General features: G+C 45.2%; 1 protein-coding gene across 1 annotated transcript; it reads right to left on the bottom strand.

Moving 5' to 3' along the window:
- Window positions 1–1,991: 1,991 nt before the first annotated feature.
- Window positions 1,992–15,619, bottom strand: ANKS4B (ankyrin repeat and sterile alpha motif domain containing 4B). Its single transcript, XM_083585316.1, has 2 exons — window positions 15,100–15,619; window positions 1,992–4,286 (listed from the first exon to the last, which is right to left on the bottom strand). Exons 1-2 carry the CDS (start codon window positions 15,261–15,263, stop codon window positions 3,203–3,205), a joined length of 1,248 nt encoding a protein of 415 aa, XP_083441442.1. The 5' UTR covers window positions 15,264–15,619; the 3' UTR covers window positions 1,992–3,202.
- Between the last annotated feature and the right edge of the window lie 1,032 nt (window positions 15,620–16,651).

Genomic DNA, 16,651 nt, shown 5'->3' with positions numbered 1-16,651 from the left:
ACAACATCACAATGCAAACACAGTATGTAATATCACTAAATTGTAACATACTGGGGATGCAGACTAAATTTGTCTCTCAAATACTAATTACCCTGCAGCAATGAACAAAGGCAGGTTATTCAAAATACATCTCTGATAACTGTCTTTCATCATCTGGACTTCAAGTTTGTCCCTTTGCATTTGATTGCATCCCAGAGACCTTGACTTTATTCATTCATTTGCACATTTCATCAAGTCTAAGGCTGATCACCTTGACTTCCTCATCCCGGGGCGTCTGGGCTACAGCCAACTTGCAGAAGACCTACAGTTCAGGTGCAGAACATATGCTCGGCATGTAGAAGGCTCCATATTAAGTTCTTGGCTCACCTGGCTACTATATCTGAGGCAGCAGAGCTGGGAAAAGCTTCTGCCCGAGTCCAGGGATCCTGGCCCAGATACCTTTTGTGACAGCTGTCTTAGCTATTGTTTCAAGAGGCTATAGGGGCCTGAGAACTCATCACCATGGCTCCCTGCCTCTATGTCCCTCTGTAATTTTATACTTGCTGAAGAAGGCAGTCTGGCCTTCATCTCTGCAATGCTTTGTTTTCCGAGGTTGTCTGTTGTGATCCCAGGGTCTGACTCTCCATCTTTGGGGAGACCCTGTTAAGTGAAGAGACTTCTCTCATCAGAGGCGGTGCCAGCCTTCCAGCCTGAGGTACAGCTCTACTTATGAAGCTGCTTGTTGCTGATGCAACATTTGAGCCTTGCTGCTCTGAGTCTCCAGCTTGAATTCCTCATGGAGCTGTCCAAGGTGCTATCTGCAACCTGAACTTCCATGCTCTCTTGGGCTATATACACACTATAAATTTAAAGCACCTGTCTTCCTCCCAAAGAATCATGAGAACTGTTGTTTGCTAAGAGTCCTGGGAATTGTAACTGTGGAGCAAACTTCAACTCCCAGGATTCTGGAAGGGGAAGCCGGGTACTTTCAATGCATTACATGTATGGTAGGGATGTGTCTTTGTTTTCCTTTGTCTTACCTTTTTTTGCATCACCAGAAGCAAGTATCTGTTTGTTTGCTTCTGCTTTGCATTGCTGGAAGCTGGACTCTGCCCTGCTTTGCCTTTTCTGCTTACCCATACCTGGAACATTTACAGTGGATGCTCGGGTTACGAACATGATCTGTGTGGGATGCACGTTCGCAACCCACAGCGTTCGCAACCCTTGTCTGCGCACGCGCGGGTTGCAAATTGGCGCTTCTGAGCATGCGCAAAGCACGATTTAGCGCTTCTGCGCATGCACAACTGCCGAAACCCAGAAGTAACCTGTTCTGGTACTTCCGGGTTTCGGCAGTCCGCAACCCGAAAAACACAACCTGAAGCGGCTGTGACCCGAGGTATGACTGTACTGTGATCTCACACCTGTTAGAATACTTCTGCTGCTGAAGACATCACTTGGACCAGAACACCAATCCTTTGCCACTCACATTCACTGCTTGAATTAAACGGGGGCAGTGGGGGCCTATGTTCAGTGGTGAAGCAAGCCGATCAGGCGCCATGGGTGGTAGACGTGCCCTGTACCCGGGAGCAGGGCCTCCAAGGAGTCTGCCTGCCTCCTCCCACTAAGCCGCCCTATAGCTGAGGGGGAGGTGGTGGGTGGACTATTTGGGGCAGTGCAGAACCTGTGGGCACCCAAGCCACCATGTCACTCCCAGGAGAGACACGTGGCTCAGGTGTGCTGCAGACCCTGCGGTGAGTACCGCCTGCCATTTTGTCACCCCCTCAGTGCTGACACCCAGGGCAGCCTGCTCCCACCCCCTTCCTCCGCCCCTGCCTGTGTTTTTGGAAGTTATGACTAAAATTAAGAAGTGTCATGGAGGGGGGGTGTCTGTGGATTTCATTAAGCCTCCCTCCCTCCCCTATAATCAGAGCAACACCTGAGACCTCTGAGTGTTGATAGCATCGGAGTAAACAGACCAACTAGACAGACCAAATGACTTCATATAAGGCAGCTTTGTAACTTCCAATTTTATTTGCCTGATATAAATCAGCGGTGGTTTCACCATCTTAAATATACTGCATGAGAACAAAGGCTGGTTATTACAGTGGCTGTCACATGGAATGACATCTCATTTTCATGTACTGGGAAGATATATGCTTGCTGTGTTTTAGAATGGGCTTCCCTAGGGAAGATGTGCGCACTTGCTCAAAGAAGCGAATAACCTGAAACCTGCCAGCACACATCAATCAACCTACCTTTACCCTCTCTGTGTTGACTGAAATTATTTTAGCGGCTGCATGGATGGTGTCATTTTAGAGTTTCGTCACTAGGATTTGGAGAATACATAGATGTGCATGTTAACAAACACATTCACATTAGAATAGTCTGCATGGGAATGTGAGGACCCACCTGCACTAGACATTTAAAACAGTATCATACCACTTGAAACCATCATGGCTTCCCCCAAAGAATTATGGGGAGTGTAATCTGTTATGTTAACAGCTGTTAGAAGACCCCCCTTCCTCTCACAGAGCTACAATTCCCTGATTTCCCTTGGAAGAAAGACTGAGTGTTAAACCACTCTGGAACTTGTACCACAAACATTCCTCTTCTCCCAGGCCTTTGGCTAACTAAACAATCTACAACCTTTTGTTTTTGTTTGTTACTATGCTATCTAGCATTGTGTTTTTGTGTTGTAAACCACCCTCTGGTCCTCGGATGAAGGGCAGCACAGAAATTTAATAAATAATAATAATAATAATAATATGGGGTTCATTCGCATGTATGACCTCCTTCTGCTCCTGTCTCTTCACGCGACGCTTTTCCATATAAAGATCACCTGTAGAAACCTTAATTGCTATTATGATCACAGTAGTGGCGGTACTCTGCCCCCTTGTAGGAACCAGTCCTATGCATATATCTGAGCCACTAAAACAATCACCATGCAGACTGCAGTTGAACCTGTTAAGTTGCACCATGGCTTCAAAAAGCTCAAATCCCCTGCTGTCTAGAATCTAAACACATTGAATGAGGAAGCTGTGTCCCTTCAAACTGTTGCTGGACTGCAACTCACTGGCCATGCTGAAGGGAGTTTGAGTCCAACAGATGAATGGTTACTGGTTCCTCATCCCTGATCTAACACCCTGCAGGGTGCAGTCACATTGCAACAGCTGCACCCTGCAGCGGTTTTGGTGGAGCTATTGCAACACGGGAACTTCATGGTTTATAACTGCGTATCCCCAGCCTTGCCTGGGTTTGCCAGAGCCTGCATTCTTCTGTCAACTGCATGAAGGATTTTCTTCCTTGGGCCTAGCTGCATCTGAATGCTCCTCAGGTCTTCATCCGAGCAAAGCACGAGGGCCTCTAAATCAATGTTTTCCCTCATCAAGATGGGAAAGAATTCGTTCAGGTTCTGGGACGCCAAAAACACCTCCAGGGGGGTGGTCTCCACTTTCTCGTCATCCCACCTGATTTCCTCTTCGATCCAAGATTCTTCCGGATTGTTCTCCGCATCTGCGTCACCACCATCACCTTCAGGCTCTTTGAACTGAAGCAACTCATCGGGCATTTTGAAGTTGACGCCTTCTTTCTCAAGCATCATTGCGTCAAAGTTTTTGCCCATGGTGGGCAAGTTGTTTTTAAATACAATGTTGCCAAGACCCGGCCGGTGGAAGATGGACCTTTGGCCCAGCTCATCGTCATCTTCAGAAATGCCATTTTTTCTTTGGAAGTCCTTGGTCAGGTCTTCCTCGTCTTCTTCACTGAACACATCCATCACGGCGGTTCGTCCGGCTGGGGTACCTCCCTCTTGAAGATTTGCTTCTTGACCATCGAGATTCTCCTCTTTCTTTTTCATCCTTCGCGTGAAGGTGTCTTTCATCTTTTGGGGCAGTGTGCCCAGTGAAGTGGATGCAAAGAAACTGGAGACTTTCGTCCTAGTGGCTGTCCCCCTCTTCGAATGCATGGATCCTTTGCTGAAATTCCTGGCCATTTCGTGTTGATGTTTCTCCTGACGCAGTTCGCATTCCTGGATTTGCCTTTCTGCATTGCGCCGAGCCTGGGCCTTGAGCTGAGAGACTCTCTTGGGATTCTTGAGGTTCTGCTCAGTAGCGGCAGCGTCGAGGATCCGGACACATTCGTATTGGTTCCTGCTGGCAGCCACGTCCAGAGGAGAACGCATGTCATTATCCAGGGCGAAGATATTGGCGCCAAAATTGATTAAGAATGTTATGCAATGGACGTGGCCATTCGCGGCAGCGTGGTGGAGGGGCGTGTTCCCCCAAATGTCACACTTATCTGGGTTACCTCTGGAAAGAAACAAAACATGAAGGACTCAGAGAATTGAACTCAACTCTGGAGTTTTCCAAAGGCAACATAATAAGGTAGAATGTATAGTACTACTTCAAACTACAGCTGGGAGCACCATTTTTTAATTCTTCCCTGCAAGGCGAAAACTAGTACACCAAGGAGACAGCTTCTAGGCCAGTACATTCCTAGCTGAGCTACTTTTCTAAGTGTGGGGAATTTTTGCCACTTTATTCCCATTTTATTTTGTTGCAGAGCTGAAATTCCCAGAGTTTCCTGGGAAGAGGGCTGGTTAAACCATTCCGGTCATTGCTTCGGAACAGCCTGGAAATATTTTGAAATAAAACTTTAAATATCTAGTTCAACTCTACAATCAGCGGGTTCAACTCTACAATCAGCGGGTTCAACTCTACAATCACTGAGGGTTGTGTGGTTGTCATTGACTTGTGACAAGGCCTTTTTGGTGGTGGTTCCCTGTTTGTGAAATGCCCACCCTGGTGAGATGAGTCTGTCTCCCTCACTACTGACTTTCAGGAGGAAGTGAAAAGCATTCCTGTTTGCCCAGGCATTTGATGGCTGAAGATGATTGATCCTGGGAACCCTGAGATCACAGGGTGACCGAATGTTTTTAACACTTTTTAGAATGTTTTAACTGTAACTCTTTCAGCTGTTTTTAGAATGCTTGTTTTTAAAGTAATTTTGCTGTGGATTAATGATGATGATGATGTCGATGATGTTACATGAAGGGGAGGAGGGATTTGCTTTTTACAGCCTTTTGCATACAGTTACAGTTACATTTGCAGCTGAGCACCCCACTCATTACAATCTCTGTCTCCCCGACTTTGGCAATATGGGCAGGTTTCCCTCTCTGAATATAAATTGTTGAGACTTACATTCAGTGGCTCCCCGACAAGCTGTCTGTATCCATGGCAGCCTCTTGTAGATTCAGTAAGAGGAAGCATATCTTGGCTCTATATACTTAACTTTAATGCTTTGCTATTGAATTCTGATAGAACTCATCTATTTCCCCCAAGGCCTTTGTTCTCCCAGCTGTATTTGCTCTTGAGAAGTTTTTCAAACATTTGCACAGAAGGCATTACTTGTCTTCAACTGGAGCTGAATATACACCACATATTCAGAGCGTATCCCAGACCCCTCAACTGTCCCGATAAAATCAGAACGTCCCGTTTTGGGGTGCCACAGCAAAAGTAGTTTCTTTCCCAAATAGGTTTTATCTTAATAGCAAACACAATAAAGAAAGAGTTCACTTGTAATACATCAGTGGTTCAGTGCTAATTTCTTCTCTTTCCAAAATAGATTTTATCTTGAACAATTGCAAACATAGTAATCAGTGGCGTAGCGTGGGTTGTCAGCACCCGGGGCAAGGCAAGTAATTTGCGCCCCCTAACCCGTGGATTTGCCCTAACCCCAGATGTTGCACCCGGTGCGGCCGGCCCCCCCTGCACCCCCCACGCTACGCCACTGATAGTAATAGAGAGTCTAATTGTGATATACCAGTGGTTTTGTGTCCGGACGTTGTTCCGGTAATCTGATGTTTTGTTGCTAAAGAGCTTAGTCATCAAACCTTGTAGTAAATAATATACAATATGTAATATGTATATTACATATGTAGTAAATGATATACAATATGTAAACGACTTAAAGCAGGGGTATATCTATCCCCATCGGCATGTTTCCATCGGGAGGAGCATAAAAAGAAGATGATGTTCTTCAGTTTGTTAAAGGAGGTTTCACAAACTAAAGGACATCATCCTCTTTCTGTTTTGGGAAAGAAACTATTTTTGCCATTTTTATGGATGTTTATTGTTTGTTTACAGATAGTTGCCTTGGTAATATTATCTTGTGTCAATTGCAGTAGTCATTGTATCACCATCCTGTTCATTGTTTTATTGTAAATAGGCAGGCAGGCAGACAGCATCAGTAAATACTGTTTGTCCCAGCTTCAGCTCTCTGCCTATCCTCAGCCTCAGCCTGGCTCAAAATGATCCCCTGTGCTTTACACACACACACACCGGTCTGAAACGTCCTCTGCTTGGATGCAGGGGAAGATCTCCCCCTTGTCAGGAATTTTCCAGTCATTCAAAAGGCAGCTATTGATAGCAATCTGACAATCTTCTGGACAAAGGAGACACGTGCAACTATTTGGGTAAACTCCTGTCTGACTGCTTTAGCAGACTCTTGCCCAGACCCCAATCTTGCAATCATACAATTACAGAGTCACCGAACTGGAAAGAACACTCAATGCCATCATGTCTACCTTCCCTAGCTCACCACAGGGGATTGCATCCTGCCAGGTTCTGCTCAGTGCAACCCGCTTATATTAATGGGCCTCAGTTGGTCATTCTCATTCATTTTGATGGGTTTCTCTGAGTAGAATTTAGTGGGATGCCACCTATAATTGGGGGTCAGGCAACATAGGTATACTAGTTTAACTGTCCTTCCTTCTTATGGGGTGGTGTTATTGGTTTGTTTTGCTTTGGTTCTTGATTTTATAATGCATTTTGTGCAGAGTTGTTAAGGCAGCAGAGAGCATTGTTGGTTGCCCACTCTCCACCTTAGAGCAGATTTATGCCACAAGGTGCCATAGGAAGGCACTGGACATAGTAAAAGATCCATCGCATCCTGGTCACTGTCTCTTCGAGCTCCTGCCGTCGGGACGGAGATACAGGACGATGAAGACAAGAACGAGCCGTCTTAAGAACAGCTTCTTCTCCAGAGCGATCTCGGCCCTGAATGGGAAGCCTGGACTTTGAAAGTCATCTAATCTTCCTTGCTGTACTATACTGTATTGTTTTAATTAGTGTTTTTATGGAGCAGTCAAGTAATTTCGTTGTCCCTGAGAGGGGGCAATGACAATAAAGATATTATTATTATTATTATTATTATTATTATTATTATTATTATTATTATATTATTATTATTATTATTATTATTATTATTATATTATTATTATTATTATTATTATTATTATTATTATTATTATTATGTTCTGGAACCATAGTGTGCAAGTTACGTGCTAATTTGAGTGTTATTTGCTTCCAAAAAAAACCACACCCCACCTGCAAATAATATGGAAATGGTTGCTAAACTTGTGCAGGTATTCCACTATAGTTTCGGAAGTGTCTTTTATGTTGTGTTTGTGCTCAAATATAATGAGTACAAGCTTTTTGTGCTCAAATGTAATGTGGAATTAACACTTAGGGAACGTTCGTGAAAGTGTCACGTGGATGCTGCCTAAGCAACTCAGGACAAAGTACATCATTATTACAGTACAATAAAATACAATTCAAGAAACAGAAGCAATAAACATGCAATTGCAAATCACCTAGCGCAGAGAACTGTAATCGCTACAGCAGGCAGAAAAATGATTAAGTGCTCCACCAAAACTCTCAACAACGTTCAAGTGCTCTGTAGAGGAAAGCAGTTTGGGAATTGCTGAACTAAATCGTTTTAAGAGGACTGATCTTGTGTAAGGCATCAGAGACACAGTCACACTTAACTGGGAAGAAAGTTTCATAGAACTCAGTGGGATTAACTTCTGAGTAGATTTATACTGGATCATGTTATAAGCTACAAATATCACAACCCACGGTTTGGATCTTGCCTCTGCCATGAACTCACTAGGCAAGCCACTCTCTGAGCAATATGGGTGACAATAATACTGCCTAACAGGGTTGTTGTAAGAATTGCAGCTAGATAATGCATGTGAAGCATGTGAACAATTGGCTTTGATTGCTTTGTATGCAGACATAGGGCTACTATATAGCTTCTCATGAGTTTACCCATAACTGGGTTAAGCTAAACTGTTAAAATCTCATTTTACACCTATTGACGTCAGTGAAATTAAGGGCCTGTCTGTGCAAATAGGTTTCCCTGCAGACCGGGTCACAGTGATTCAATGTTCTCCAACATAAGCTGCAGGGCATCTGTTGTCTTATACCAAGGGGTTTTATATAAAATCCAGACCAGGCACAAACTTTTATTGAGTTTGTCTCTTAGATAATTTAATGTGATCAGTCACAAGTCAGGAAGATGACCCATTTTATAAATGATAGTTTCGCTCGTTGAGATTTAGGATTTGCCTTTGTGATGGAGAACAAAGAATTTAGGCTTTGGGGGTGCCAGATTCCCCATAATTCCTGGATTTAGTAAGTGTTAAAATTTAATCAAGCCCCCAGAATCCCCAGCTCCAGCTGGGATTCAATTGCCGGAACAGCCAGGTCAGCATGAAAATGGCCACTAAGTATGAGCCACTAATTTAACAAAAGCATGGTGATAATACATTAAGAAAGCAGGGACTGCGTCGGATGGCTCTAGGGAGAGTAATGGCTGATTTCTGCTGGCATCCAAGACTGTGGCCATGGAAGAAGCAAAACCTTCTTGGTGTGTTAATGCTGTGAGCCCCTCCATCATAGGCTCAGGTTGTGTGTGTGTGTGTGTGTGTGTGTGTGTGTGTGTGTATGGTAAAGGGACCCATGACCATTAGGTCCAGTCGTGGCCGACTCTGGGGTTGCGGCACTCATCTCGCTTTATTGGCTGAGGGAGCCGGCGTACAGCTTCCAGGTCATGTGGCCAGCATGACTAAGCTGCTTCTGGCAAACCAGAGCAGCGCACGGAAACGCCGTTTACCTTCCCGCCGGAGCGTTATTTATTTATCTACTTGCACTTTTTACGTGCTTTTGAACTGCTAGGTTGGCAGGAGCAGGGACCGAGCAACAGGAGCTCACCCCGTCGTGGGGATTTGAACCGCCAACCTTCTGATCGGCAAGTCCTGGGCTCTGTGGTTTAACCCACAGCTCCACCCGCGTCCCTATATATATATATACATCCTATACATCCTAACATTCTAAAGACAGCACAGTCTCCTTATTTCCAAAAGGAAACACGAGCCGTGGGTGAACGCCTGGAGCCCCAGGAATCTTGCATTGCTCTGAGATTGAAGTGGCATGCAACATTATTTTGAAAATCTAGCTCATTGCTGTCTACACTAAGGGCTCATCCAGACTTCCTTTTGTGCCACTTTTCTTAGGCTTTAAAGCTCCATGTCTGAGCAGTGGCCTTTTTTTTTTTTTTGTCCTGGGGTTTTCCCTTTTACCATTGAATAGGAGCAAATGCAATTGGGCTTTTGCTCTGATTCAGGGGCAAGATATGTGTTTTCCTGGGGAAAGCACTGTGACCAAAACAAAAAACAAAACCACTCCAACACGCAGCTTTAAAGCACAGAGTTGTGCCTGGAACGTGCTGTGCAAAAGGAAGTCTGGATGAGTGCTGAGTTACAGTGGCTCTTCAGGTTTTGAGGGAGTCTCTCCCAGCCCTACCTGGAGATGACAGGGACTGAACCTGGGACCTTCTGCATGCAAAGTAGATGCTCTGCCACTTGGCGATGGCCTTTCCTCAAAATGTCATTTTGCACTGAGGAGTGGATTCCAATTCCTGCTGCTCTCCAATGGACCACTTGACATTTACTGACCACGTCATGATCTTTCCGCCTCTTGCAGTCATTGTAATGCACTGTACTAGACACTACATGATTTTTAACTGCATTTTAACAGGTTCACCATGGACCACCTGAATGATGTTTGCAGACCACTGGTGGTCCATAGACCGCAGTTTGGGAATCCCTGGCATAGGGGAACATTTCATCATGTGACATCCCACCCAACCCAGGTCAGTTCAAAGTGGTATAGCCCAAGCAGGCTATATAGATTGACCACCTTGGCAATGACAAGCCTTGGTTCCTTTTTTCATTAGTGAAGTCTACAGAGTGATAATTCATTTTACTAGGCTGTAAATTTAGGATAAGCAATTGTACTGTTTAAAGGTTGCTTTTATTGGCAATAAAACATAGCATATGACAGAGCAAGCCACACCCAAAAGCCAGGAACTAAGAAATGCTTTATCTTCCTATACTTGAAGTTTGCCTTCTGTTCTAACACTCTAAGCCAGCAGTGAGGAATTGAGGGCCACTTTCTGTTCTGAACAACTTTCTGGGGCCAACATGCCAAATGAGCTTTTACTGATAAGTATAACAGGAGTTGGACTTCCTGGGATTTGTATTCTGCTCCTAATGTCATCTGCCTAGGAACTCTGCTGGGAAGGAGACAAGTTCCCTCCCCATATAAAAAAGAGGAATTGAACCTATTAGAAGCTTATTTTTTATCTGACCCTGATGCTGTAGAGTATGTTTTCCTGTAAGTATACCTGCTTTCCATCGGAGAATTTGGAGTTCTCTTTTTCTGAGACTCTCCAGTGATCACTGATTGTATGTGCATGAATTTTAAAATGCACAACAGCACTGACAGGTGGATTCAGAGGCAAAAAGCAGGTGGATCTACACATGTGAGGGCATACCATACATTTAAAGCACATTCAACACACAAGATGCTTCCCCCCCCCCCCCCATAATCTTGGGAACTGAATTTTGTCAGAGGGGCTGGGAACTGGAGCTCTGTGAGAGCAAAACTACAGTTCTTGTTATTCTCTCTCCCCCCCCCCCCGCCCCGGAGGAGGGATCATGTGCTTTAAATGTGCATCTGATGTCCTTTAAATGGATCTGCCGTTGCTTTTGCATTGTGAGCTGCATTGCGGATGAGCAAGAGTCATATTTCTAACCAGGCAAGCAAGAGGCACTGTTACAATTCAAGGGCACATTCCAGCCCGACAAAATTACCTCAGGAGGACACAGGGCAGGACAAGTGAGGCTTGTGGCTGGGTGGGGAAGTTGTGGCCTGAGGACAGTCCCAAGTGCTGGACAGAGGGGTACATTTGTCCCCAGTGGGCTGTCAAACTTCAGTGACACCATGCGCAATTCTGTGCCTCCCACCTCTCATGCTCTGTTCTACACTGCACTGTTGTGGCACCCCCTCAGCACAACACCCCCTGCAGCTGAACCAGTCACACTACCCTAAAACTGCCTCTGTTGCCTCCTAGGCTTGAGCCTCCTTCACTTTATGGATAATTTCAGCATAGCTCATATCAGTCTTTTATTCTACACAGACACCCCCCCCCCAGTACTACGGCCCCCAGTCAATATCCTTATTGGATTTGAAATTGTTTTTATACATGTAACTTTTTAATTTGTTCTCGTATGCATAACAGTTTTAAACTGTTTTATACAGTATATGCAATTGTTTCATACACATTTTTATTGGGTTGTGAAATTGCTTTAAGATGCCTCATAGAAGGCAATTCATAAATGAAATAAATAACAATAATGTATTTTAAAAACTGGGGCTAACACATAAAAAGGAAGCTGGTGGGTTCCTTTCTTGCTGATGCAGCAATAAAACTGCTAGCACATTTGCAAAGCTAAGCAGGGTCTGGTATGGTTTCAAATTGGATGGGAGACCATGTGTTGAGATTCCTGCATTGCTGGGGGTTGGACTACATGACCCTTGGGGTCCACGCCAACTCATACTATCATTTCCTCCTTGTTGATACTTATCCTCCTCATTGGGCCCGTTGAACAATTCAACATGTGTCCAAAAATCCACATTCATCTCCCCAGTTCAGACGGCCCTTCATTGTGGAAGTTCAAGAGAGCAGTTCAACGCACAGACACAGATTCCAACCCAAGCAGATTGAAAGAGATGAATTCAGGCTGCAAAGCAGTGGTTGAGGTACCTTTGTGTGCATCTAATTAGAAGAAGATTGCTTCTTAACTGGATTTCGATCACCTACGTCTTCCACAAACGCATGTCAGTGCTAAAGGCATTATTGCAGGTATTCTCTCTCTCTCTCTCTCTCTCTCTCTCTCTCTCTCTCTTAAGCCTGCTTCAATTCTGTTCAATCCATTTCCAAGTCTACAAGCAATTTTGAGTCTACAGAAATTATTGTCTTCCTTGTTCTGAATTCTTTGGGCTGGAAACCTCTGAGATAAACAGGTTTCCTTGTTGGAAGTATTCCTTCCAGTGTTCAGGAAGAAGGCTCACCACATACACCCCACTTTCTCCTAGCCATGGTTCTGGTGTGGTCCAGGTTAGCTCAGTTGGTTAGAACTTGGTGCTGATAACGGCAAGGTCACAGGTTTGATCTCCGGATGGTTGCAGATTCCTGCATTGCAGGGGATTGGACTAGATGAGCCATAGGGTCCTTTCCAACTCTATGATTCTAGGAACCTGACCTTTAAAGCCCTAAACGGCCTCGGTCCAGTATATCTGAAGGAGCGTCTCCACCCCCATCGTTTTACCCGGACACTGAGGTCCAGCACCAAGGGCCTTCTGGTGGTTCCCTCACTGCGAGAAGCCAAGTTACAGGGAACCAGGCAGAGGGCCTTCTTGGTAGTGGCACCCGCCCTGTGGAATGCCCTCCCACCAGATGTCAAAGAGAACAACAACTACCAGATTTTTAGAAGACATCTGAAGGCAGCCCTGTTTAGGGAAGCTTTTAATGTTTGATGCATTACTGTATTTTAATATTTTGTTGAAAGCTGCCCAGAGTGGCTGGGGAAGCCCAGCCAGATGGGCGAGGTATAAATAATAAATTATTATTTTTTATTATTATTATTTCTGAGTCAGATCATGGGACCATCTAGCAGAGTTTTGTCTACATAGACTGTGTGCAGTGTTCTCCAGGGTTCCAGGTAGGGTTGAACTGGTGTCAGAGACATGGCCGGCAGAGAGGAGTCTGCAGAGTGGGAGGAAGAGGCAGATGAAAACAGGAACTTGATTCTTTCACATAACGAAAGTGAGAGAAGCCCTTCTCGCTCTGGAATGCTGCCTGTAAGTTTTCGCAGCAGCCCAGAGATGCAAGAGCAGGAGGCAGGTGGTAGGAGGGGTTGGATTCAATTCCAGAGGAGGAGGAATTGGCTGCACCTGAGTCTCTAAGAAGTAGGAGGCGGAGCAAGCGATTAGAACAAAGGAAGACCAGCAGGAACCAGCAGGAAGTGGAGGAGGACCATGACATATATCTGGCCTTGGGAGGAGCCAGAAGCCAGTCGAGTCAACTGACTCCGACAGTGAAGAATGAGCTGTGGGATCTCGGACCGCTGAAAGCCTGTTATTGCTAAATACCTCAATTAGTAAAACTGCCAGCATTGCGTGTCTTGTGTGACAGAAGTGCTAAACCTGACAACTGGGGAACTGCACCAGAGACCTTCGGGATGCAAAGCAGATGCATTACCACTGAGCTACGGCCCTTCCTTCTAACCTTCTCCAGTATTTCTGCATGCACCCTGGCTCTAATGATGCCTTCTTTCCTCAAGGGTCAGAATGGTTAGGCATGTGTTGAGTGCCCACACCCCAGCAGGAAGTCCACCGAGAACCTGGGACCTGCTCTGGTTATTGTGGAGTTGGAAAAGGTTCAGGAAAAATGGGCAACCAAAATGATCGAGGGGGTGGAGCGAATCCCTCTACAAGCAAAGCTCACAGCGTTTGGGGCTTTTAAGCTTAGAGAAAAGGGGAATAAGAGGTGACCTGAAGGAAGCTTATAAAATTATGCATGACACGGGAGAAAGTCAATGGAGAAAAGTTTTTTCTCTCTATCTCCTAACCCCAGACTTCAAGGACATCTCATGAAGCTGAACATTGGAAGATTCAGGACAGATGAAAAGAAGTCCTTATTCACACAGTGACAAGTTAAACACAGAATTCGAACCCACAGGAGGCTCATGATGGCCACCAACTTGGATTACCGTATTTTTCGCTCTATAAGACGCACCAGACCACAAGATGCACCTAGTTTTTGGAGGAGGAAAACAAGAAAAAAATATTCTGAATCTCAGAAGCCAGAACAGCAAGAGGGATCGCTGCGCAGTGAAAACAGCAATCCCTATTGCTCTTCTGGCTTCTGGGATAGCTGCGCAGCCTGCATTCGCTCCATAAGACGCACACACATTTCCCCTTACTTTTTAGGAAGGGAAAAGTGAGTCTTATAGAGCAAAAAATACGGTACTTTATAAGAGAATTAGAGAAATTAATGGAGCACATAAATACCAGTGGCCACTAGTCATGATGGCTATGATCTGCTTCCACAATCAGAAATAGTAATGCCTTTGAATACCAGCAAATGGAAACCACTGAAGGAGGGAGTGTTATTGACATCTGGTTGGCCACTGTGAGAACAGGATGCTGGACTAGATGGGTCATTGGTCTTACCCAGCAGGTTTTACTTAGGTTGCTGCTGTTATTATTTAATAAATTTATATCCCACCCTTCCTTCCAAAGGAGCACACAGTGGCAAACATGTAAATGATGAAAGAATACAATTAAACACTCCTAAAGACAGTTTACCTTCTAAAAGGATCACCAGCTCTCAGAACTGATTATTCCAAGGTTGCCAAGAATCTTTCATCCATCAAATGCCTGGGTAAACAGGATTTGTTTAAAAAAAAGAAATTCCCCCTAGAAGTGCTTAATGAGGGAAACAGACACACCTCAGTAGAGAGGGCATTCCACAAATGAGGAACCACCACTAAAAAGGCTCCGCCATGGCTTCCACCACCAAGCAGGTAGCCCAAACTGACAGCACCACCAACAGGCTCTATTATGTCTTAAACACAAGGCAAAAAGTTGTATCTAACTAGGTTCAACTACCACTAGAATCACTGAAATCAATGCCCATTAATTTCAATAGGTCTGCTCTGTGTAGGACTAGCATGGGATACAACTTCTGGGTGGGGTTTCTTATATAGATTTTCCTTCCTCATCTCCTGAAATCTGAGCAGCTCTAAAACAAAGAACCTATTGCATGTCATCCCATGTCTCTTTCCCATCCCCCTCCCTGCAGGTTTTAGGATTTAAAACAAACAAACAAACCACACACATTGTGGCATCTATCAAAGCCTGCTGAATTTACCCTCTTCGGCAGATTATTTCCATAGCCTCCAGGTTGCCATGGTAAGCCACCAGCAAGGTCGGTGTCATCCCATCCGCGTCTGAGGTGTTCAGGTCTTTTCTGGTGGCTTCTCTGAGTAGCTCCAGATTGCCGTCGGCAGCTGCCTGGTGGTACCGGGTGGACATCTTCCCCGCTGGTAGGATCTGTCGGAGGCAGAATCCCCCTCACACAGTGTAGCCGTTGGAGTCAATGGCTGAATGCTTCCGGAAACACAGCTAGTTAATTAATAGCCGCAGGCAGCAGGGCGGCAAGATAAAAAAAGGAGGAAGCAAAGGTCACTCCTGTTTGCACCGTTCTTGAAAATGTCATCTCCTCAGTCATAACCTTGAGGGACGTTCACTGTAGTTCTCACAATGCCCAAATGCCTGTGCAGAGTAAGGGCACCCCATCCAACTCCATTTTCTTCAGCATTTGACAAGGGGAAAACAGGCCTATTTCTGTTATAAATGAAGCCCTCTCCTACCAAAGGAAGCTGCCTTATACTGAGGCTACGTACATCCACACAGCATATTTAAAGCGGTATTATATCACTTTAAATGCTCACGGCTTCCCCCAAAGTTGTGAGGAGACTCCTGCTCCCCTCCCAGAGTTACAGTTCTCTGAGTGGTTCAACAGTACAGTGGTACCTCAGGTCGAGAGCTTAATTCATTCTGGAGGGCCATTCTTAACCTGAAACTGTTCTTAACCTGAAGCACCACTTTAGCTAATGGGGCCTCCCGCTGCCGCCGTGCCACTGCTGCGTGATTTCTGTTCTCATCCTGAAGCAAAGTTCTTAACCCAAGGTACTATTTCTGGGTTAGAGGAGTCTGTAACCTGAAGCATCTGTAACCCAAGGTACCACTGTATACCTGTCAACTGTTCTGGGGGGAAACGGGACATCCCGTTTTCAAACACAAGATCGTGTCGGCCATTTTGGGTGCTGTGATCTCCCCCAAAGTTGAGGGGAATTTCCATTCAAATGGTTGTGTGTACCACATCATGTGATTAATTATACAGGGTGAGGCTTACCTGCTACCCCCCCCCCCCAATATTTTATTCAGGATGGCACCCTTGGCTAGGAGGACTGTGTTGAAGGGAGTAGGCAGGGAGTGTATTAACAGCTGGAAGGCAACGCCCGGAGAGAAGGAGGAGGAATGCATCTGGAGCAAACAAGATATGCAGGCTTGGCTGATAAGCGAAAGGTGTGCACTGGCGAAATGTTTTAGCAACACCCAAATTGGGCAAATTGGGGAATATGATATGATGAGTTACTGGTGGGGGGTGGTCGGGCGGTGCTGCAGGGGTATAAATATTGCTTGCTTACGTGTATTAGGGGCCGCCAGCCTTTGGAAGCAATTCCGCTGGTTGCCTCTGCGCAGATCACAATAAACTTTTTTCTCCGAATGAACTGAATCCCTGGTGCTTTTTGTTGGCTCCTCTATGTCCTGGGTAAGCGGGCAAATGGATCCCAAGTAATTAAGGCTTCAGTACCTCAGGTCGAGAGCTTAATTCATTCTGGAGGGCCATTCTTAAC

Source organism: Podarcis filfolensis (genome assembly GCF_964270895.1).
Source record: "Podarcis filfolensis genome assembly, chromosome: 14".
Taxonomy (NCBI): Eukaryota; Metazoa; Chordata; class Lepidosauria; order Squamata; family Lacertidae; genus Podarcis; species Podarcis filfolensis.
This window is presented reverse-complemented; position numbering and strand designations above follow the sequence as displayed.